The following is a 25,849-nucleotide window of genomic DNA, read 5'->3' as shown; positions in this document are numbered from 1 at the left end:
ACGGTCAAGACCCACATCACTATTATGACCAGTAGGATCTAAGTTCGTAAGAACAATCCTACTAAGAATGAGGTGATCGGGGGTAAAACGAGCAGTTGAAATAGGGGTTGTCCCTTCCCAACTACTAGGTCGGCCACAAAGACAAGTAGCAATGACTTGTGGACTTGGAGGAGATGTCCGTGAGTAGGGAAACTCAGGATAGAGCTCACGAGGGGCATTTAGCAGAGTCGCTATCATGCCCGGAGTGACTCGGAAAATAACATTCCTGAGACTGACTTCAAATGAGTCATCAACAGATATGTCATGAATATTGGAGTAAAACTCCCTAACCAACTCCACAGAAGGAGTGGGATGACCAGTGGTCAATGCCTGCCACTGACGAGACTCAAAAATACGGGGAATTATAGTCTCGGTAAGCTCACCTAATGTCACTTCACGCTTGACTATGGGAGTACGATGCGAGAAGTTCTGAGAGTATAGCTCTTGGGCTCGGGCACTATGGAATTGGGCTTGAACGGGTGCAGGAGGGTTTTGGCGAGGACGAACACGTCGAGACATGGTGTCGGCTGTAGACAGAGTCAAAGACGTTAGACAAGGCTAAGACAATGCAAAGACGTGATGGATGCATGCATGCTGACACAACAATGTCAACTAACAATGCAAGACTCGGTGCATGCCCGATGTCACTCCTCATTTTTCAAAACAATAACAAATGCCTAGGTCAAAGTGTCCCATATGCATGCTAATGCCTACTCATGTGAAAGACCAACATGCATGCTAATGCCAACCACATTCATGACACATATGCAATGACAACTCAAGCCATTTACAAGCTAATGCCAACCCATTTGCAAGTGGAAGCCAATTCATGTGCATGACACATGCAATGACAACCCATATGTAAGCCAAAACATAATGCAATCCTAGTTAAACGATGTCCCAAACCTAGGATAGACATGAAATAGATATGGGAGCAATGCTATGCCAATGCATGATGAAAAACCAAAAACACACTTCATTGAGGCATTTTATCGAACACTTGGAGTGCATCCAAGTGAGAAACTCGGGTATAGACCCATGGGAGTTTCAAAAACCTCCTAAATACAACCAATCCCAACAATGGCTACACAATAGCCTCAATAAACCAAAATAAACGGAACAATTTCAAGAAACAAACTTCCAAAAACCCCCAATCCGAAACCCATATGCAAAACAAATGGAAATACCCAAAATAAATCACCAAAACACGAAAATTCACAAGAGAAAGGGATTTACCTTGGTTTGGAGATGATTTCGGAAGGAAAGAACTCGATTAAACGAGGAATTTTGAGAAAAGAAGGAGGAAAATCGCACGGAGGGGAGAAAACGCACGAAACAGGGCAGTCTGCTCGAGCGGCTCGAGTTTTATAGCAGTTGTTCGCTCGAGCGAACTTAAAACCCTCGAGAGGCTGTCGAGTGGGTTTCGCTCGAGCGGGGTCGAGCGAGGGTCGAGCGAGACCTCCAGAAAAACACATTTTGCCCATTTTTGAAGCACACAACACTCACATGACATGGACAAATATTGGGAATGTCAATTTTCACACCTAGAGTACATATCAAATGTAGAGAAGCATCATATTCCCATAAAATACGCAGTTTAAAACCAAGTATCACAAGTAATATAGACGTGCGTGTTTAAAGCGGTCCTTGCTCAATCAAGAAATTTCAACCGTAAGGCGTGAGTGGGGTTGGGCTGAACATGAAACCATAAGTGCTTGGGAAGCTCATTCAAGACACAGAAAGTCAAACCTAATGCTGCTAGGACTTGAATCTTTCTGTTTAAATACTTGTCTCAGTATGTTCAAGAAAACAGAAAACTTATTCTGTTTTTCACCCTCCTTTTTTTTTTTATATAATAACTTCACTTTTTCTTTTCTGTTTGAGATACCATATTTTTGCACAAGCGAACCATGATGAGGTCATCTAGCCCGTGGTCAATTCTGTATGTAGGTAGAGCTTCCTACCACTTTTGATTGCCTCCCCAATAGACTCACAAGTGGTGAAATGTCAATTGACTGAGTTTGGAGTGAAGTGTGTGTGCTGCCAGTTACAGATTACATGAGATACTCATGTTCCAAACCTTTGTAAAACATAGATATATGATACAAATCTCAAAAGATACATGCACCAAGATTTTAGAATTAACAACCCCACTATTATATAGCGCAATCATGGAGTGCATGTAGGGGCAGCAATCAAAGACAATAAAACTAAACAGCTAACAAATGCAACCCAAACATCAACAACAATAAAATAAAATGAAAAAAAAAATGAAAGTGCATGAAAAACATGTAATGCATGTTATGCATGTTTCAGGCTTATGTCAAAGCACAAACCCCAATAGCCTTTCTAAGAAGTTCAAACCGAAGCTTATCCAAGGGTTTTGTAAAAAGGTCGGCTAGTTGATGTTCGGTGGGAACATACTCAAGGGTCACAACCTTCGTTTCCACAAGCTCCCGAATGAGATGGTGCCTAATGTCAATGTGCTTGGTCCTGGAGTGTTGGACAGGATTTTTTGAAATGTTAATAGCACTGGTATTGTCACAATAGACGCTCATCACTCTTTGGGCAATGCCATAGTCACATAGCATTTGTTTCATCCACAACAATTGCGTGCAACAACTCCCTGCAGCAATGTATTCAGCTTCAGCCGTAGACATGGAAATTGAGTTTTGTTTCTTACTCATCCAGGCTACCAAATTCGTCCCCACATAGAAACACCCACCAGAGGTGCTTTTCCTATCATCTGCATTACCTGCCCAATCAGCATCTGAATAGCCTGCAAGTTCAGTGTTAGAGTCTCTAGAATACCAAATCCCATAGTTAATCGTCTCATTCACATAACGAAGTATGCGTTTGACAGCTATTAAATGAGATTCTTTTGGATTGGCTTGAAATCTAGCACACACCCCAACACTAAAAGCAATGTCAGGTCTACTTGCAGTGAGATACAGCAAACTCCCAATCATGCTCCTATACAAGGATTGCTCAACATTCTTGCCTGACAGATCAGCGCTTAGCTTAACACTGGTGCTGATGGGAGTTCTAGCATGGCTCTTGCCATCTAATCCAAATTTTGTGATAAGATCTTTTGCATATTTGGATTGAGATATGAATAACCCATCATTCAACTGTTTTACTTGGAGTCCCAAGAAAAAGGTTAATTCACCTACCATGCTCATTTCAAATTCATTCTTCATCTCATCAGCAAACTCAAGAGCCAGAGTGTCAATAGAAGATCCAAAAACAATATCATCCACATAGATTTGAGCAATTGTTATGTCTTCTCTAGCTTTTCTGATGAATAATGTCCTATCAACACTTCCTCTCAAAAACTTGTGAGTCTCCAAATAGGAAGTTAGTCTTTCATACCAAGCTCTGGGAGCCTGTTTTAGGCCATAAAGAGCTTTCTTCAGCCTGTAGACATGACTAGGATATTTTGGATCCTTGAAACCCTTTGGTTGTTCAACATAGACTTCTTCTTGGAGAACTCCATTCAGAAAAGCACTCTTGACGTCCATTTGATAGAGCTTGAAGCACATATGACAAGCGATGCTCAACAAAATTCGAATTGACTCAAGTCTGGCAACCGGAGCGAAAGTCTCATCGAAGTCTATACCCTCCATCTGGGCATACCCTTGAGCAACCAGTCTTGCTTTATTTCGCACAATGATTCCATTCTCATCAGACTTGTTCTTGAAAATCCATTTTGTGCCTACCACGTTGTGACTTTCTGGTCTTGGCACCAAATACCACACATCGTTCCTCACAAATTGATTTATTTCATCATGCATAGCATTTAACCAATTCTCGTCACTCAAAGCTTCTTCGACCCTTTTTGGCTCAATTTGTGAGATGTAACTTGAGTGAGCCAATTGATTTACCACTTTCCTTCTTAGTCTCATCCCTTCATCTATGTTTCCTATAATATTTTCTTGGGGATGATTCAACTTTAGTCTTGAAGAAGGTTCCTTTTGGCTTCTTATCTTTTCATTTGATGCGAACTCCAAGTTTTTCCTTACTGCATCACTATCTTCTCTTTCAGCTCCACTTGGTAAGTGAGATGGCTCATCTTTATTCAATTTCTCTTCAGGAGCATCATTCACTACCACATTTATGGATTCTATTACAGTTCTGGTGTGCAGATTGTAGCATCTATACGCACGACTGTTTCTAGAGTATCCAAGAAAAATCCCTTCATCGCTTTTGGGGTCAAACTTAGCTAAGTTTTCCCTGTCTCTCAAAATGTAGCATTGACTTCCAAACACCTTGAAGTACTTCACATTTGGTTTCTTTCCTTTCCATAGTTCATATGGTGTTTTGGAAGTGTTTGGTCTCGGATAGACTCTATTCACAATATGACATGCCGTGTTCACAGCTTCTCCCCAGAAATGGGTAGGAACATTCTTGCTGTGTATCATGACTCGAGCCATTTCTTGAATCACCCGGTTCTTTCTTTCAACCACTCCATTTTGCTGTGGAGTGATAGGGGCAGAAAATTCTTGACTGATGCCCTCTTCATCACAGAAACTCTCAAGATTTGAATTGTCAAATTCTCTTCCATGATCGCTCCTAATTCTAACTATTACCTTTCCTTGCTCATTTTGAAGCTTCTTGCACAAGATTTTAATCACATTAGGAGCTTCAGCTTTCTCTCTCAGAAATTCCACCCATGAATATCTGGTGAAGTCATCCACCATTACTAGTATGTATCTCTTTCCCCCCAGGCTTTCAGTTCTAGAGGGTCCCATAAGATCTATGTGCAATAACTCCAAAGGTTGTTCAGTTAGGATAGCCGTAGTTTTCTTGTGAGCTATTCTAACTTGTTTTCCCAATTGACATGACCCACACACAGGAGTCTCCACTTTACCCAGCTCAGGCAATCCTATCACCATATCTTTCTTGGCAATCTTGGACAGATTTTTATGATTCACGTGTCCAAGTCTTTGGTGCCACAGGTCTGTTGCCTCACTCTTAGCACTGTTGCAACTATGTTGAAAATTAGGAGTGATGCCATAACAATTGTCAGATGTCCTCGTTCCCTGCATCATGCAGTTTCCATCATTATCTGAAACAATGCATTTTTCTTTTGAAAAGCGAACCTCAGCACCATTGTCACACATTTGACTTATGCTGAGAAGATTTGCTTTTAATCCATCAACAAACAGTACTTCCCTCAAGATGGGTAGTCCAGGTATATCAATTTCACCTTTTCCAACTATATCAGCTTTTCCACCATCTCCAAAAGTTACTGTTCCACACTTGTATTCCTCAACAGTTTTAAACAAACTCCTATCACCTGACATGTGACGTGAGCATCCACTATCAAGGTACCACACATATGTGTCTCTAGTCTTTAGAGCAATGTGTGCCACATGACATGTGTTTCTTTCTCCAGTTCTGACCCACATCTTTCTAACTTTTGGAGAGCCACCCTTTTTGGTAGTTGACAGTTGGTCTAACTTGACATTCAGCATCTCATTTTGCCTAGTTAAGGCCATCACTTGACTCCAAAGATTCAGATGCCCTCTTCTTGGTTGTCTATCTCCATTTTTCATGTGATTCTTCCTAAGCTCATAGCAATTTGGTCGGATGTGGCCAGCCCTACCACAATTATGACACACACAGTTTTCTTTGCTATCTCTTTGTCTCCTGAATGAAGAGGTATACTTAGGAGCAGTTATGAGACGTTTACCCATGTTTGAAGGGTGCACACTTTTGCTTTGAGAAGGTGTATGTTCATACGTGATGTATCTTTTCAGCTTAAAACACTCCGTGACAACATGACCTGTTTTACCACAGTGGTGACAAATAGGTCTTGCATTTCTAGTTCTTGGTTTCACATGAGACAGAACACCCATTTGGACATGAGATTTGCCCTTGTCAGATGGGTTAGTCTTTCCATTGACAGCTGATTCACGAACAAACACAGTCTTCTTCTCATTTTTGTGGGAGACCTTTGAGGTGGTTGCAGTCTCAGATTTTACTGCACCATATCCCAGACCACTCTTGTCACTATGGGGCTTTCCAAAGCTTAGAATTTCATCCAACTTTTGTTTCCCGCTGGAGAAGGATTTCAGCTTTTCCTTCAACAAGCTTATTTCACTTTCATGAGCTTTTAACTCATCTTCCAAGCAAACCTTCTTCATTTTAAAGTGATCAGCTAGAACAATGGCATCAGTTAATTTGCCTTGAAGCTCTTCATTTTCTCTTTTAATGAAGTCTATCTCTTCAATGTGCACTTTGTTGAGTTTCCTCAATTTAACACATTCCTTGTATAACTTCTCATAAACTTCTTGCAGCTCATCTTCATATTCAGATTCATTTCCAGACTTGCTCTCATCATCCGACACATTTTCACTGTGTTGACTTTTGCTATCTACCGAGACAGTGAATGCCATGTAATTCAGATTTCTTTTTGGGGAAGAGTTCCCTGATGAATCACTTGACTCCGATTCACTCTCACTTAGGGATGCAATTTTTGCTCTTTCTTTTGCCTTTTTGTAGTTTGGACATTCCAGGCGAATGTGTCCAAAACCACGGCATTCATGACACTGCACACTTGACTGACCCTTGTCTCTATTTGTTCTAGTGTGCTTTTCAAAGTTTCTATCCTTGTTCCCTGAACTTGAGCCTCTGTTGTATCTTTCAAACTTTTTCTTCTCTAGGCTCTGATTCTTTTTATTTCTAGCCACAAACATTTTCCTGAATTTCTTAGCATAGAATGCTATTTCTTTGTCACTCATAGCCAAATCATCAGATGACTCATCTGACTCCTCTCTAACAGTATTGAGGGCTATGGACTTGTGCTTTCTGTCCATTGGAAGAGTATGTTCATATGTTTGGAGGGAGCCCACCAATTCTTCAATTCTCATAGTATCCACATCTTTGCTTTCCTCAATAGTCGTAACCTTAGGATGAAATCTCTCAGGAAGAGATCTGAGAACTTTTCTCACAACTCTATTCTCAGGAATTCTGTCCCCTAGATTAAAGCGAGAGTTGACGATATCATTTAGTTTTGCATAGAAAGCATCAAATGTCTCATCATCCTTCATTCTCAACTCCTCAAAACTGGTGGTCAGCATTTGAAGTTTAGAATTCTTTACAGCCTTGGTACCTTCATGGGTAACCTCAAGAATGTCCCATGCCTCTTTGCAATTTTCACACATGGAGATTCTCTTGAACTCCTCCTGGGACACGGCCATGAACATTGCATTCAAGCCTTTGCTATTCCAACTACACTCATTGACTTCATCCCTAAAGTAATTTTCCACACTCTTGGGGGTTTGGACTCCTTCAATGACTACAACCGGTTCCTTCCATCCATTTGTTATGGAAGCCCACACTCGTTCATCCACAGACTTAAGGAAAGCTCTCATTCGAACTTTCCAATACGCATAGTTGCTTCCATCAAAAAATGGTGGAGATGTGAGTGATTGAGACCTATCCATTTAAACCACTACAGCAGGATCACACTCAGGAACTAAATCCTAGCGGAGTGAACCCGCTCTGATACCAATTGAAAAAGCAGTGGTTCTACACAACACTACACCTAGAGGGAGGGTGAATAGGTGTAATCTAATTTTTATGGCCTTTTGAAAATTAATCAAACAAGCAGTTAATAAATAAAACAAATAACACAAATAATCAACACAAGATTTTGTTCACGGAGTGGAAACTCATTTGAAGAACATCTTCAAAATCTAAAACCACTCCGGGTGTAAGACACCACCTCAAATCCACTATAGAAACTTTAGTTTGTTACAACCAATTTAGAGACACTCACAAAACCTTTGTAGTAGCTAAACTTGGCTTGCAACACCACGAGTGACCCACTCGATCTCTACACGCATGTAGTGTCGGAACTCCGACCTTCCTATAGCTTCCCACGAGAACCTCTCGATCTCTGCATCAACGGCAGCTCCGGACTCTTCCGGCCAACAAAAATGTCCACTTCAATGGACTCAAGTAAGAGTTGATTTTGTGTATGTTGTGGTGGAGACGTGTTTATCCATGTGAGGATCAACCAAATGGGGGAGAGGTTGCTCTAAGAATTTCTTGGAGGCCCTTAGGGTTTTTGCTCTGATTCTCCACACATAGAACAGAAGCTAACATGTTCTATTTATAGTTCCCATCAAATGAGGCGTTCAAAACCCTACATTGTAAGTGATCTGGAACATTGGCTCGAGCGAAGGTCGAGCGCCGAAATCTGCCTGAGTTCGCTCGAGCGCCATGTCGAGCGAGTATCGAGCGGTCGACTCTGCCTGAGTTCACTCGAGCTCAGTGTCGAGCGACACACTCTGCCTGGGTTCGCTTGAGCTCAGTGTCGAGCGATGGTCGAGCGGTTGAATCTGCCAGAGTTCGCTCGAGCCGTATGTCGAGCGATGGTCGAGCGGTTGAATCTGCCTTAGTTCGCTCGAGCGCTCTGTCGAGCGAAGGTCGAGCGAAGTCGCTTCTTTTGACCAATAATGAGCACACTTCCAGCCCACTTCAAGCCTTCCGCAACAACACTTGTTACAACACTATTTTACACAGGTTTTCACAAGAATATGCCAACACGCTCATTTTTCCCTCAACACTTTTAAAAGAAATTAAATGGGTAAATATAAGCTTGAGTGTTTAAAGGTTTTACAATTTGTTTAATGGGTAATTTTGCTATACTTCATGCTATGTTTAATTCTAATGGGAGATGTTATCTAAACTATTAAATAATATTGCTTGTGCAATTAGAGTATAACATGCTCTAGCATTAATTATGTTACTCTTGTAAAGGTTAGATGAGAGGTTAGTTAATTAAGATGATGTTAAAGGTAGAAACGACGTTAGATTGTAATATTACAACTTTCTCGTTTAAAGGAAGGCCTAAAGGATATTGGATGAGTATTAACACGTTTATTATTTATTGGAATATGACTTAAGTTGATGATTGGAAGTATCGAGGAGTATGGAAGTAAGTAGCTATGACCATGCTTCTTACACACAAAGCTCTCTTATGAAAGAATGTCTCTCTCTCATCAAATGTTCTTGTAAACAAATTGTAAATGTATATACTATGTACAAGCCTTTCTTGGTAGCCCATGTTAAGCACCCTATCGATTATAATTGTTTGTATATGTATAAGATAATGCATGCACGTAGATGCTAAGTCATGAGATTTTCATACATGCTCTCTCAAAATATTAACGTCTTATTTATACATAGCATGACATGAAATGCTCTTTTTCAAAACTAAACACATATGCATTGTACTAAGAAAAGATAATGAAAATGTTTTACTGTAAAGAAAGAAAAGAAATGAAAAGAATGTTAGGGTATGAAAATACGTAACCGCATGAAAGATGATGTTTAAGCTCATTCTTTTAAATGACATTTTTTTCATGAATGAACTGTTAAATGAAAAGGATCGAAAAGTAAAGGACTGAATGAAAGAAGGAATGACTGAAAGGAAATTAATATTTTAATGTATGAAACTACGTAATAGTCATGACTGATAAATGAATGATAGTACCAAAGGACTAGGCAAATTGCAATGCTGGGTAAGTAGTATTGGTGGTACACCCAGTGCTGCACCCTGATGGAAATGGATTCCTAACTCACGGCCACGTGTGGAATCAGATCCAAAAGACTGCTAACCCCAACACACGGGGCGCAAAAGTGTGTATTGGCCAAATGAAAGTGAAACATTAAAGAAATGTTATGCATGAATGTACTGTTTAAATGTTATGCATGAAAGTATTGTTTAAATGTTATGCATGAATGTACTATTTAAATATTTATGCATGAAAGTACTGTTTAAGTGTTATGCATAAAAGTATTGTTTAAATGTTTATGCATGAAAGTATTGTTTAAGTGTTATGCATGAAAATATTGTTTAAATGTCTATGCATGAAAGTATGATTTATTTCTTAAACTATTTACGCATGGAAGCATTGTCAAAGTAGCAAATGTTTATGATGCATGTTTTCAAAGGAAAATATTAGATGATTAATAAGTTAACAGCATGGTGTACTGCTTATCGAGTATTAGACTCATTTTGTGTTTATTTTTTAAACTTCCAGGTAATGATGAAAAGGCTAGAGAGTAGAGCATTACTGCAGAGAGAGAGGCATACGTTTAGTGTCTACCCTATTGGTTCGACCTTACATGAATGATGAGTTATGTTTATGGATGTTATTTTTTTATGTTGGGATGGGTCCCTTGTAGAGACCTTTTTTTGGTTTTGACTTTAAACCATATATCTCTTGGTATGGTTTAACCGTTATGGTGGGGGTGATGGTAAACCATTATACATTGACTTAGTGCTTCTTGTATGTATAGTAGAGGTGGAGTCCCTTCCTAACTAGAAAAATTATGCTTATATAAAAGTATTATAGACTCTGAGAATCTGTTTATGGAGGAGTGTTAAATAGAATGTATATCAGGTGTTTCCTTTATTAAATTAGAAATTTAGAGTACATGTGTGTCATGTTCATGTTGATCACATATTACTAGAAATATATATATATATATATATAAAAGAGAAAGAAAGATAAAGAAGATGGACATGTATGCATGTAGCGATTCCACCCTTCCCATGGTAGGGTTGTTACAAAGTTGGATCGTCAACGTCTTCTTTTACATGCCATCTCATGACTTTGGCTGTCTTCTTTGATGTAAAAAGCCTTTGCAAATGCAACTTCAAAGGGAAAAACCAAAGAACTTTTTGGGGTATTCGCCGTTGGTTACTTGTGATTGAAATTCACCTAGATGCACTACATTTAGGGCATTCATTGTACTCAGCATTTTCCTTCCAAAATAATGCACAATCATTTGGACAAACATTAGTCTTTTTGTAACTAAAGCCTAACCCGCACTCCAAGCGGCGACTATCATTATATGAGTTAGGGAAAACAACCTCTAGGGATGCTACTTGCAACAGCTTGATAGCCATATCAAAGGACTTTACCGTCCAACCACCAATTGTCTTGATGTGGAGCAACTTTACTATAAATGATAGCTTTGAGAACATTGAACATGAAGGATAAAGTAGCCGTTGTGCATCAGCAACCAACTCCTCGAAACTCAGGTTTGTTGGAGTAGTCGAGGTTTGTGGTTCATCATCAATGTCTGCATCTCCATCATTTGTAGCTGAATTGTCCATAAACGACCCCACTCGAATGTTATCTAAAAGATCTTCCACATCATCAATATACTCATTAACATCTAATGCATCATCACCTTCATCATCAGAACATGTAGTGTGTAGGAACGGGTCATCTTCTCCATGGAATATCCCTTCGGTATAGTTTGGATCAATCCATATGATAAATAAATGATTTTCCACCAAACTAAAAGGCTGGAAAGCTCTATTTCAGCATCACTTACATGGACACCAAATGCGATCTGATCCTGGCAAATTGGCTTGCACCATAGCCATGAATTGTCTAACACCTTCACCATATTCATTGGACTACAATTTATTTTCAATATGCATCCATGTTTTATCTATCTATCTTCATAGCAAATGTAATGAGGGCAAAATCAAAGTTAAAATTTGTAAGCAAACCATGAACAAAGATTTTTTGTTGACAATCTAGTAATCATGTGGGAAAATAACTAGAATTATGATGCTTTACTCACTCCTAGAGTAGTCTATTTCAATCTTCCAACACTATGCATCAAATCCTGTCATTGAGGTGCACTCACAAAAAGGTTATGAGAGAGAGAGAGAGAGAGAGAGAGAGAGAGAGAGAGAGAGAGAGAGAGAGAGAGAGAGAGAGAGAGAGAGAGAGGTCCATTACCATTTCAATAACTTTAGCATCATTTCCAGTGACAATTTCAATATCATGATCTCTGAATTATCCTGCATTTTAGCAATAAACAAAAGTTAAGAAGTCTTGAGAAGTCTTTAGTTTCTCCCATAACTGCAACAGAGAAAAGAAATTAAGTATGGCCAATTGTTAGAGAGAGGTCTCAATTTCTTTTGCAATATATATAGATATAAATATAAATCTTATTACAGGCAATAGAGGAGATGTTTTGGAGGTTCAAATGAGAAAGTAAGATTATTAAGTTCTTCAAATTGGTGAATAAATGAATAAAAAGTATTTTCCTTGTATAATAAATAATTTCTCCTAATAAAAGAGTTATCATTATGCTAGAATGCACTGTAACAAGAAATACAACATGTTACATCTACATCCAAGCAAAAGATCAATGGGAAAGATATACCCACAGCTTGAAACTTAGATTTGCCATGGCCCAAGGAAAATCCATCTCACGAGCAAGACTCATGAATTATTATCTTTTAGCATCATGACATACATTTGGTGAAAGCTCTCCATGTATGCTTCAACAAAGTACACATGATCTTATCAAGACCTCTCAAAACCCAGCTTTGGATTAAGAAATTTTCATAACAAGTATACATAATCTTATCACAGACATTCATCTTTCAGTATGATGAAGAAAGGTTCTTTCATTTCGTAGGACTTGTAGTTGCAGTTGAAGGAAAAATACTAGTTCTAGGAATTTTCATTTAAGCTTGGGTTGAGTTCTTTTCCCCAATAAATTCTTGAGTGAGCTACTCCTAAGAAAAAAGCCTTTTAGAGGTTTGTCTAGCAAGTTCTTTAGAAAAAAACAATTTCTCTTGACTTTGCGTACTTGAAAACCAAAGTCTACATTTGAGAACCTTTTTTCATTCTAGAGTGATCTTAATCATGCAAGTTGGGACACACTCCTATACCTAGAAAAGCTTCTCCACGGGTAAATGAGATATACATGGGATTGTGGCATTAAATGAGTGAAACTCTGCTACCATCTCATTTTCTACTTTCTTCCTCAGTGCATTGTCAAATTGATCGACAAATTCTTTTAATGTAGTCCCTGAATGTACAAATCCATCAAAAAAGGCATTCATGCCCTCACTCCTCTGAGTGGTGCTCATCCTAGCCCAAAATGTATCTTTTAGATATACAGGAACCCAATACATTCGCTCATTATATAGACTTTGAAGCCATGCATTCTCGTACAAATTATAAGTATCAAGAAACACCTCCAAGACTTCTCAAACTCACCAGAAGTTTGAGAATCATAAATACACTTTTACAATGCACTCTTCAAACCACACTTATATTCAGCATGTGATCCCAACTTCTCTAGTAGTTTTAGCATGATGTGCCACAAACAGTATCTATGCCGAGTGTTTGGAAAAACTATTCCAATAGCATTTTTCATGGCCCTGTCTTGATCAGTTATGCGCTCTCCAATCCATACATTTCAACCAAGTCTCAAATAGCCAAATAAAAGTTTCAGTATTTTCACTTGATATCAAACCTACTCCCAACAGTATTGACTATCCATGGTGGTTGACACCAACAAACGGGGCGAACAGCATGCCATATCTGTTTGTGAGGTATGTTGTATCAAATATCACAACATCTCCAAAATACTCATACGCTGCTCTACCACGTGCATCGGCCCAAAAGACATTGTGTAATCATCCATCATCATTCAAATCCATCAATGAGTAAAACCCATCATTTTTATATTCCATTCTCTCAAAATAACCACGAAGTGCATCAGCACCACCTTTTCCAAGTCTAAGGTGTCGAGCCTTGTCAATATAATTCGGTACATATTTCTCAATAAATGGAAGTTTCTTAAATCCACCAACCTCGACTGCCAAAGCATTAAAACTTTTGGCCATACCTATGCCTGCCTTGTCATTAATATCCAACTGCCTCTTCACACTCTCATCAATAGCTCGATTACATCTAAAAAATCTTGTCTTTCGTGGACTTAGAGCATGGTTGTGTGCATTTTTGAACAGTAGCTATGCGTAAGACACCACCAAACAAGATTGTATTAATCTTTGCCTTACAATCAGTCCTCGTTGTCGGGCGTGGTTTAGAAAGGTTGGTAGTACGGTTCCTCGCCTTACCCCTATGAGCACAACCGATTGTTACATATCTAACACTTCCATCATTTTCCCTTTTACTTCTTTGGGTCATTATCCCAAATCCAGTTTGTTTCCCATATTACTTATAGTAGTCAATGAGTTCTTGCTCAGTTTTAAAAAACATCCATGGCATTGGCTCTGAAACTCCATCATCATCATTTATCAATCCATGGCATTGGCTCTGAAACTCCATCATCATCATTTATCGGTTTTGGCTCTAAAACCCCATGATCCTCATTCCCAAGCACTGGCTCTACAACCGCATCATCATCGTTATTCTGGACGTGCATTGGCTCTAAAACCCCATGATTCTCATTCCCAAGCATTGGCTCTTCAACCCCATCATCATCGTCATTCCACGGCATTGGCTCTAAAACCCCATGATCATCAATTATTTCCTCATCATCTCTCATATTTGGGGTACTCATATAAGTACTGCTTTCAAAAAGGAACATCAATTGCCTAGTAGATGTGTTTTCTTCCCCTTTCTAGATCAAGAATAATCTTGCAATATTAAAACACAGCATGAAATTAAAAAAATTAAATAAGTATAAAAGTTTGGTACAAGAAAGACAACATTTGTTCCAAAAAAAACATCACACTTGCTAATTCTAATATCACAAAGCACAAGCAGGGGAATTGAAACTACAAGTATATTTTCAGTGTATAAAATTGATACTAGAAGCTGTTTTTTAGTGTATATAATTGAATTTGGATTTGCTTTTTTATTTCTTTTTCTGAAAAGTTTAGCTCATTGAAAATTGGGGGACCAGCCCAATCTTTTTTCTCCAGTTTTTTTTTTCCTCAACAAAAGATATCGTGCAAATAAAAAAATCATGCAGTAGAAATTTATTTGCCTAACGTTCTATGTTCATAAGAACAGAGTTCACATAGTGGTTGTAATTTTCCGATAGAAAAGGACAGTTGTTTGCTTTTTGGTTGTTTGTTTCGCATAGGAACACAAAAAAAAAAAAAAAAAAGAATTTTTCTTGTTTGTTTGTTTATGCAACTATTGCTTGGATGTATGACCCGTAACTGTTGATGAATACATTCCTTGGTTTTGTGAGGATTGTGAATCAAAGTTAAATGCATGCACCCAGAATGATTAAAAAAAAAAAAAATTACTTTTTGGTTGCTTGTTTCACATAGAAACATGAAGAAATAGAATTTTTCTTGGTTGTTTGTTTATGTAGTTATTGGTTGGATGTATGGCTCGTAACTTCTGCCTGAACATGTTTCTTGGTTTTGTGAGGATTGTGAATCAAAGTAGTCAAATGCACGCACCCAGAATGATTTAAAAAAAAAAAAAAAGCACCCAGAACAATTTCTTAATACAAGCACCGAGAACAACCTATGGACCAGAACCAAATTGCGGAGAAGAAAAATCTGGTGGAGGAGGAGGCTGCCGATTGTTCTTCTTCCTTGAGGAGAAAATGCAGGAGGTCTTGTTTCTACCAAAGCAATATGCTTGAGGAGAATATGCAGTAGGAGGTCTGGTTTCTACCAAAGCAATACGTAGTCGTTTACCTCACTTAAATGAAACGAATCGTTTCATTTAAAAGAGGCCTACATATGCAGTCCCGAATTGGGACTGTACATAGCAACTCCCATTATTCACAGATATATTACCTTCACTTTCAACAGTATGCAAGCAGGCTATTTGGAACAAACTACATGGCTGAAAAATTTATTGTGGCTAATAGATGGATGGCCAATAAAAGTGGCGATTGGGACAAAAATTAATGGGTGACCCAATGACTATAAGAAATGACCGCAAATGATCTATTGTGACCATTTAAACACCATATTTTTGGCCAAAACTGATGCTAGAAAAACCCACATATATCCGTTGTAGTGTCACATGTACGCAATCCTTTTCTATTTTTCTTCGAGTCTCCTTCAAACTTTTTTTTATTTTTTAAATTTATATTTTATGCATGACTTTTCTTTTCTTTTTGTCTTGTTCTTTATAACATTCTAGCTCCATATAGTTAATGATAAATATTTTATCTTATTTTTTGTTAAAGAAGGAAAACTACTATATAAATATGCATGTATGTCATATATATGTCTCTAATTGATAGATATGTTGATAATATCTTTTGTGCTTGAAGTTATGTTTATAATATTTTTGTATTATATATATCACAATCTATTATGAAAATATATAAACAAATTCTTTATCAATATGGTTGTGACAATAATCCGCCCTCCAAGGAAATTTCTTGATTCGCGTCACTGTCCAAATTAGTGGAGGTGTGGAGGACCGAAACAAGATTACGATGTATTGACTTGTCCATTCCAGTACTTTGTATACTCGAGGTTATAAACGAGAAAAGATATCTCTTAGGAGTTTCAAATGTTTGGTTTCTTCACATTTTTTCTACGTAATAATTTTGGCACTTCTTCAACGGGGGCCTTGGATTCGCACATGCTACCAATTTTTTCCATTCACGTGAATTGAATTTATCCACTGTCGTTATCCCTCTTAATTTTTCGCCAAGTCGTTATTGCCGTAATATATATAATGATGAAAAATGCTATACGCCCATATACAATTTCCACACAATTCGTTATTAAAATATATATTAATTTATGTTAAAGTAATTATTTGATTTTTATTCTATCTGGATGATCAGTTTGAAATTAAAAAGTAAAAAATATTTTAATAGTCAGCGATCAGTTGTGTATATAAAAGTTATAGTTGAGTTGTGTGCATTCCAATACTCTTTAATAATTATTAACTATTTTATTAATTTGTTACTTATTAACGGCCAGAGGCTTATTATTAGGTGAAATTATGTGGCAGTGGTACTTTGCGAATAATATCAGGACATCAATTAACGACGAATAGATCGAGACAGCTTAAAGCATGCAGTCTCTATTTAATATTTTAATATGAATATTAATAAACGGATTTTTAATTTTATATGATTTATAATAATAAATAGTAATAAATAAATATATTTTTTTTTATCAGTTTGATGAAGAATTAGATCTGGCTATAAGAGAAGAATCACCCTAACAATTTTGCCTCACAAGTATCTCACGATGGCAAAAGGTACTCTAATATTATAGATGAAAATCCTTTATAAACGTCGGCAAACACAGTTAATATAACGGTGTATAATCAATAAATTAGTGGCATTTATTTAAACGCCACAAACAATCTATATTATTACCGGCGTAATAATATAAATGCCGAGAAACTATTACTTTCCCGATGCATAATTACTATATTGGTGGCATTGTTATAAACGCCGCCAAAGCTATATATTAGTACCGGCATAACAATTTAAATGTCGGGAATCTCAATAATTTACCAGTAGAAACATTAAGCGTCGGTAATTTTATATATCTACCGGCGCATAAACAAACACCACGTATATAAAAGCCACCAATTTTGCCTTTTTTTATAGTGTTTCTAACCATCAAGAAATCTCAGAGTTTGTATCTGACTATAATTAGAGATATAGAGTTTTAATCTTATTTCTTAGGAGTTTTCTCATCCCATTATCACTCATCTTTTAACTGATAAGATTTGAGCTATTTCAAATTATATTAAGATGAGTATGTGGGACATAGAGTTTAAATAAAACTCTTACAATATAAACAAATTCTTTGTCATGGTTGTGACAATAATCCGCCCTCCAAAGAAATTTCTTGATTCGCGTCACTGTCCAAATTAGTGTAGGCCGTATGGGGGACCGAAACAAGATTACGATGTATTGACTTGTCCACTCCAGTACTTTGTATACTCGAGGTTATAAACGAGACAAGGTATCTCTTAGAAGTTTCAAATGTTTGGTTTCTTCACATTTTTTCTACGCAATAATTTTGGCAATTCTTCAACGGCGGCCTTGGATTCGCACATGCTACCAATTTTTTCCATTCACGTGGATTGAATTTATCCAGTGTCATTATCCCTCTTAATTTTTCGCCATGTCGTTATTGCCTTAATATATATAATGATGAAAAATGCTATACGCCCATATACAATTTCCACACAATTCGTTATTAAAATATTAATTTATGTTAAAGTAATTATTTGATTTTTATTCTATCTGGATGATCAGTTTGAAATTAAAAAGTAAAAATATTTTAATAGTCATCGATCAGTTGTATATATAAAAGTTATAGTTGAGTTGTGTGCATTCCAATACTCTTTAATAATTATTAACTATTTTATTAATTTGTTAGTTATTAAAGGCCAGAGGCTTATTATTAGGTGAAATTATGTGGCAGTGGTGCTTTGCGAATAATATTAGGACATCAATTAACGACGAATAAATCGAGACTTAAAGCATGCAGTCTGTTAGAAATTTTAACATGAATATTAATAAATAGATCTTCAATTTTCTATGATCTACAATAATGAACAGTAATAAATAAATACGTACATTTCTCTATCGATTTGATGAAGAATTAGATCTAGCTACGAGGGAAAGATCACCCTAACAACTTTGCCTCACAAGTGTCTCACAATGACAAAAGGTACTTTAATGTTGTAGATGAGAATCCTTTAACCCTCCAATGTTATTTATAGATTTTTGACCATTAAGAAATCTAAGAGTTTGTATCTGATTATAATTAGAGATATAGAGTTTTAATCTTATCTTTTAGGATTTTTCTTATCCTTTAGGATTTTTCTTATCCCGTTATCACTCATCTTTTATCTGATGAGTTTAAGCTATTTCAAATTCTATTAAGATGGGTGTGTGGGACATAGAGTTTAAATATAAATTCTTACAGTCTCGCCTTAGCACATCAGCACACACATGATAACCATTCAAACCATGAACGGAGAACTAATTTATGCAACAACTCCCAGCACACGGTACAAGAAAATCGAACTTTTGTGATCAATTTAGGTGAAATTATGTGGCAGTGGTGCTTTGCGAATAATATCAGGACATCAATTAACGACAAATAGATCGACACTTAAAGCATGCAGTCTCGCCTTAGCACATCAGCACACACGATGAACATTCAAACCACGAACGGAGAATTAATTTATGCAACAACTCCCAGTACGTACATGAGACAAAAACTCTCACATGTATTGAAAGCATCTTTGGCTCAAAAAATCATTTGACGGGATTTTAACTTGCCAAGCTGCCAACCATGCATGCATGACGTTAGTTAAGGAGAAAGTAGACTGATAAGCAAATAATTCAAGACTTCTGGCTCTATATAAGAAGGCGTGCTTAAACATGAGTACTACAGCAGAATACCAAAAACTTGATCTCTAAATTCGTAGAACTCTTGTACGTTCTCAAAGAAGCTGTACGTGATTTTCATCCAAAGTTCCAACTTGTAAGTCTCTTCATTTATCAATTCTAAAACTATTTCCTCAAATCTCATTATATATCTTTTTGCTTGTTTTCTTATGTTATCGTACGGTTTACATTTTGTATCCTCATTTATAATACTCCAGTATAGTGGTCAGCTTCCAATATCTTTTCACAATCACTAATGATAAAAATATGTGAATATATACTTTGATAGATAGTAAAAAATTTTCTTATCATATATATGAAAAATTCTACTCGTCATCTCTTATACCACGTACCAACATGTAATTCTTAATTTTTACCTTTTTATTTAAATACACGTACATATATTGATGTGTAAGCATGTATGTTTAAATATAATAACAAAAATGACAAATCACATGTTAGTGTATTGTGTGGGGATGTTGAGTAGCATCTCTCTCTCTAAATATATACATACAGATAGATATATATATCCGCCAAAAACATCACATGATCATGGCTCTATTATATTATTGCTCCTCTTTCAAAGTATCTATGGCCCCCAAAATCCATTTCACACTAGAGCAGCTTCTTTCTAACAAGTGTTCAGAAGATATGCCGAAAAAAGTATTAGCTATAAGGTTGGAAATCTTTAACATAGTTTGTAAATCGACATGAGAGTAAAGACTTAGCTGGGTCTATTTGAGAACATAATTGTTCTAAGATATTCTCATACTACTTTATTATTATTAATTAATATTCTCACTACTATTCACATATTATCATCTAAAACGGAACTTTATTGCTTATTGTAACAAGATTTTGTTATAATGGGCTAACGTTAACTTTCTTAACTGCAAAATCTGTATAAATAAATAATATTTTTTAAATTATAAAATAAAGCTCTAAAACCACCTTCTTATTCTTTTTTTATTTTTTACTTTCAGTAATTTAATGTAAATAACTAATGTTGGAATGGATACATGGAATATGGTTTTTAATGTATTTGTTTATTTAGATGAATTTTATGTGATCACAAGTCCATTTTCCTTTTATATTTAGATAAGTGTTGAAAAGTTGGAAATGTGTATTAATTATGGCTATGGGTATCAATTTTCAAATTGATTTTGTCACTAATTTAGTTTTGAATACATATACTTTGATACAAGTTAAAATATTTATAATATATAAATTATTTCAAATTAATTAATTAAATTAATTAAGTCAAAACAGATTCATATAAGTTTGTTTGTGTTAATTCAACATAATCATTTTTTAAGGTTCATGATCATTTTATTAAACGAACTATATACCAATGGTTGCAACAAGCGGCCACCAATTTAATATATATATATATATATATATAATGAGTTATGTTAAGGTTGATGGTTAATAAAAGTATCAAATTAATTAAGATCGCCCGAGTTATATATAATATTAGACCCTTATTATCACTCCTAGTACTCCAGCCCCTCTGAACATGCAAAATATCTCAAAGTTCATTAAAAAAAAATTACATTGTAAAGGTATTCCAGGTTAACAAATTGAATTTAATCACAATAATTTTTTAAAATTATTTTTTTTATAAAATCTCTTTATAAATCTAGGACATTTCAAATACAAAATATCTATGCATAACATTGATAAGTCTCATTCTATTTTCCTCCTTGCCTTCCAAGCCATGCTTCCACCCAACTCACATAACATAAATATTCCAAATTTTGACCCTTTTTTTTCACATCACCGTACACTTAATTGCAGCTTTTGCAACAATGGCATGGTGGAGGTCATATGCTAGTGACGAGACATTTTCTAGCTCTACTCTCACTATTTTGATCGGTATATTTGCGGTTTTATGGTTGCTATGGGCCGTCAAGAAACAAAGAAAGGTTGCAGTACCTCCATTGCCACCAGGACCCCGTGGCTTGCCAATAGTCGGGTACCTTCCATTTATAGGTACAGAACTTCATACAAAATTTCAACAACTGGGTGGGATCTATGGCCCCATCTACAAGATTTGGCTTGCAAATAAATTGTGCATTGTAATTAGCTCACCCTCACTAGTGAAAGAAGTTGTTCGTGACCAAGACCCAATATTTTCCAACCGTGATGCTACCAGAGTTGCACTTGCTATGACATTCGAGGGAGCTGATATCGCCTTTGCCCCAAATGGTCCTAATTGGAGGATGTTGCGAAAGATGTTTGTGCGAGAGATGCTAAGTCCAGCGAATCTTGATTCTACCTTCTCTTTTCAAAGAGAAGAGGTAAGGAACACTATTAGGAATCTGTATGACAAAATAGGTGCCCCCATAGATTTAGGAGAACTGGTGTTTGTGACGGTGATGAATGTCATCATGAAGATGTTGTGGGGCAACACACTACGAGGAGAGGAAGGGGCTAAGTTTGGAGTTGAGTTTAGGCATATGTTTTCAAATTTAATGTTGTTACTTGGAAAACCAAATGTTTCGGACCTTTTCCCTTCATTAGCAAGTTTTGATTTACAAGGGATCGTAAGGGAAGCAAAGGAGATTTCCCAAAGTATTGAACGAGTACTTGATTATGCCATTGACAAACAGATCAAGAGTTTGGCCAAGGCCAAAGAAGAGGGGAAGCCAAAGATAGCACAAAAGGACTTTTTGCAAGTTCTCTTGGAAATAATGGAGCAGGATAACGGTGCAAATTCGATTAGCATGACCCAACTCAAGGCTGTGCTTGTGGTATGTATGTGTCCACTTTTCTACTTTTATGTCTCATTACTTTAGAGTCGAACTGAAGTGGTTTAGTTGTCCATTAATATCTTTAGCTAATTCGTAGACATCAATCAAATTTTATTTTGTTTTTATTTTTGTTTTTTAATTTTCAATTTAGTTGATCACTTTACTCATGTTTAAATAGGACATAGTGGTGGCTGGATCTGACACTACAACGACCATGTCAGAATGGGTAATGGCAAGGCTGATGAAACATTCAGAGATAATGAGAAAAGTTCATGAAGAATTAACAGAAATTGTGGGGATGGATAACTTAGTCGAAGAATCCCATTTGCCCAAATTACATTATTTAGATGCTGTAATTAAAGAGACGTTTCGTCTGCACCCACCTCTTCCTTTCCTGGTACCTCGTACTCCAAGCAAATCTAGCATCATTGGAGGGTACCATGTACCCCAAGGTTCAAGGATTTTCATAAATGTTTGGGCTATTCAAAGGGACCCAAAGTATTGGGACAATCCATTGGAATTTAAACCCGATAGGTTTCTAAATGATGGTTATGCTAGATTAGATTATTCGGGCAACAATTTTAAGTATTTTCCATTTGGGTCAGGGAGAAGAATATGCGCGGGTATTACACTAGGGGAGAAGACACTCAAATACATAATGGCTTCAATCTTGCACTCCTTCAAATGGAAATTGCCACAAGGTTTAGAGATTGATGTTTCAGACACTTTCGGTGTCGTTACTAAGAAGAAGAATCCAACAATTGCAATTCCAACTCCAAGGTTGTCCAAATCTGAGCTTTTCATAGAATAATACGATGTGAGAAATATACTTAGTTGCTTTGCATACCAATACAATGTATGAAGCATTTTATGCACAATAACTAATAAGGTTGTGATGGTTTTCACTTCCTTTAGTTTACACATGAATGTAATGATGGTTTCCTAATAATGAAGGTTAATTTGCTTGTTAGCATAGAGGTTCACACAGGAATTTACCTGTCTCTGAATTTGTGTATCTCAAACAATTTGATCGTTTCTTTGTAGACTCCTATACGAAGTTTATTTCGGTGTGATTCTAGTTATTCCTTTATAATTTTGTCCTTGAGTAAAAGTTGGTTTCTACAATACTCTTTTCTTGAATATCATTCAAAAATCAAACCCAAGTAGCAATCACCCAAGACAAAGATAGTTGTCTGGATGAAAAATTATTCCTTCATGACCTATTTACAATATGTCACCTATTTGGTTATTAAAAGTGTGTCACAAAAATAAACTCGCAAACTAATATGGTTTGATGTGCTATATTAGATTATAAAACTTTTTTTTTCCTTATAAGGTAAATATAGCGTATCACATGTAATCACATCAATTTATAAGCTATATTGTAATCACCCAACATGTACCCAAGATTCTTTTCTAAAATCAAAGCCTAGCCTGCAAAGAAAAAAGAAGGGATTAAAACGACTTTGATATGATAAAACCCTAAAAACAATTTTCTTTTCCTTCTCCCCTAACGTCTTCTTATTCCCTAGCACCCATTGTCTCTCTCTTTACTTCCTCTATCTATCTCTCACTCGCCTCTCAGCTGGCCCCCCTCTCCCTAAACACACATGCACTTGTAAACGTACTCCACACCAGGGCATCACCATGCAACTTCATCACTACACCTAGACCCCACATTATTTTCTTGGGTTCATGTTGCACAGCTGACTCTCCATCTCCCTCTTTCCCTATCTCCATTGACTCTCCCTCTACCCCATGATTGTTTGCTACATAACAAGTCACCCCACCCACTGCACCATGGCCATGCTCCACCGCCTTGCTGGTAAGTCCTCTTTCATCTTTTGTCTCTTTCTCTCTTCATCTGTATCTCTCATTTTCCTATTTGTGTTGTAGCTTGAACTCTCTTTCACTCCTATGAACCTTCACTCATTGTGGAACAATAGCGTTGTCACCTCCGGCTTGTGGTCTTCGATGCCAGTAAGTTTTCCACCTCTCTCTCTCTCTCTAACCCTTTGTTCGGCATATTCCCTTCTAGAATTATGATCGCCTTGGTGACTAGCGAAGGTCGTTGGAGATAGAGCATAGCACACCACACCACCAAGGTATGTCTTGGTTCCTCCCTCTCATTTTATATCCTGGTGTTTTGCTTCTCTCACTCACTCTCGTTCTCTCCCTCCCTCAGGCGTTCTCTCTCCACTATGAGTGCCACCATCCTCACATCCTGAGCACGTCTTCACTCACTCTGTGACCCTAAGATTCTCTATATTTCTTTCTTCTCTATGCACAAAATCGCAAACTCATTGTCTCTATCAAACCACCACCCCTCTTCGCACTGTGACACCATAGTCAGTAAGCCTATATAAAGATATTTAACTTTACGTTAAAAACTCTAAATTAATTTAAATGATTTTATTCTCTTTGAGTAATTAACAGTACTTCATCATTTTAAATAATGATGAAAGAATATTATTTTATAAACTTTAGTTTATAACATAATATTCTATCTTATTTCCTTTCAGTGTTTTATTTTAAACTTTAATTTAAATAAAATACTTACGTGTTTTCAAATCAATGTTTAAACTCATCGTTAGATCGTTTTGAAGATCTCAAAACGAAGGACTTAGATTAAATACCCAAGCCCCTCTTTTTCTCCTTACTTCTCTCTTTTCCCTCTCTCTCTCTCTCTCTCTCTCTCTCTCTCTCTCTCTCTCTCTCTCTCTCTCTTGCAGCCTGATACACATCCCTCTCTTCCTCACTGTGCAACTCCTTCCTCCTCCCAGCTCAGCCCCTTGTCGCCATGCCCAGCTTCACTATGCCACCACCATAGCTCCACCACCCCGTCGGTGACTTCCCTCACACCGGTAAGCCCCATGCTGTCTCTCTCTCTCATCCCACGGCCTCTCTAGCTAAAATGGGTAAAAACCCATTTCCTCCTCCTAGAGCCGCCATATACGGCCAAAACGGCCACTGAGCACCACCAATGGCTTCACCACATCATGGACTTCTTATCCATAGTCTCCTTTCCCCCTATCTCTCACTTTCTCCGATGGGTCTCTACGCACGCACATATTCGGTTGCACTACGCACATATACGCACATATTACATATTTCATATGTTTAGAACCAATACATTTTAATCATTTCATGATATTATTATTAGTTTTAGATAAAAAATGGTTAATAGGTATAAATTTGAGTTTTGATTTAAATTTATTAATATCATGATTTATACTCAATGTTATAAACTGTGATTTAATTGGGTAATATTTTCTCACATGCACAATATATTTGTGATATTTTATTTTATTTTTTTCTTTTAATTTGATATTTCTTTACTTGTTATTTTCTTTCTGTGTTTATGTGCTTAAAATATTGAGTCGTTCTTTATCTTTACAGCAATGTTTTAAAACCGTTCCGTTTCGGCCGGAATGGCCGGAATATTTCGTGCCGGGACAGTGACCGGAATGGGGTAGGTGTCTATTCCGTTCCGGGTCAAATTCCAGCCGTTCCAGTCAAATTCCGGCCTTTTCGGTTAATTCCGGCCGGAATAGTAATTTCGGTCCGAAATTAAAATTCAAATTAAAAAAATGACTCTCTTGTAAATAAGTTGAAAAATAATGGATAAAATTGTACTTTTAGAATTCAAATATCCATTTCCATGCACTAAAAGTATTATTATTTTTAATAATCTGTCTATTCTTTAATTTTTTCCTTTATTTTTGTGTCTCAACTCAAGTTTATGATTTTTTTTAATATATATTCATTTTATAAACCTTTAATTCTTCTATATATATACATATACATGATACACACTTACATATATATATATTTATTTTATTAATTGTTAGTTTATATATACATATAAATATTCATATATAATATATAATTAATCCCGA

General features: G+C 36.6%; 1 protein-coding gene across 1 annotated transcript; it reads left to right on the top strand.

Moving 5' to 3' along the window:
* The first annotated feature begins 19,134 nt into the window (after positions 1 to 19,134).
* Positions 19,135 to 22,920, top strand: LOC122317914 (flavonoid 3'-monooxygenase CYP75B137-like). Its single transcript, XM_043134995.1, has 3 exons — positions 19,135 to 19,294; positions 20,995 to 21,950; positions 22,129 to 22,920. Exons 2-3 carry the CDS (start codon positions 21,006 to 21,008, stop codon positions 22,759 to 22,761), a joined length of 1,578 nt encoding a protein of 525 aa, XP_042990929.1. The 5' UTR covers positions 19,135 to 19,294; positions 20,995 to 21,005; the 3' UTR covers positions 22,762 to 22,920.
* Positions 22,921 to 25,849: the final 2,929 nt, after the last annotated feature.

This window comes from Carya illinoinensis, chromosome 8 (assembly GCF_018687715.1).
Source record: "Carya illinoinensis cultivar Pawnee chromosome 8, C.illinoinensisPawnee_v1, whole genome shotgun sequence".
NCBI lineage: Eukaryota > Viridiplantae > Streptophyta > Magnoliopsida > Fagales > Juglandaceae > Carya > Carya illinoinensis.
This window is presented reverse-complemented; position numbering and strand designations above follow the sequence as displayed.

What these genes read in the sequence shown, in the direction of transcription:
- LOC122317914 (XM_043134995.1), top strand. Translation starts at nt 21,006, where the DNA reads ATGGCATGGTGGAGGTCATATGCTAGTGACGAGACATTTTCTAGCTCT. An exon ending in AACTCAAGGCTGTGCTTGTG is followed by an intron (nt 21,951 to 22,128) that starts GTATGTATGTGT and finishes ATGTTTAAATAG; the next exon opens with GACATAGTGGTGGCTGGATC.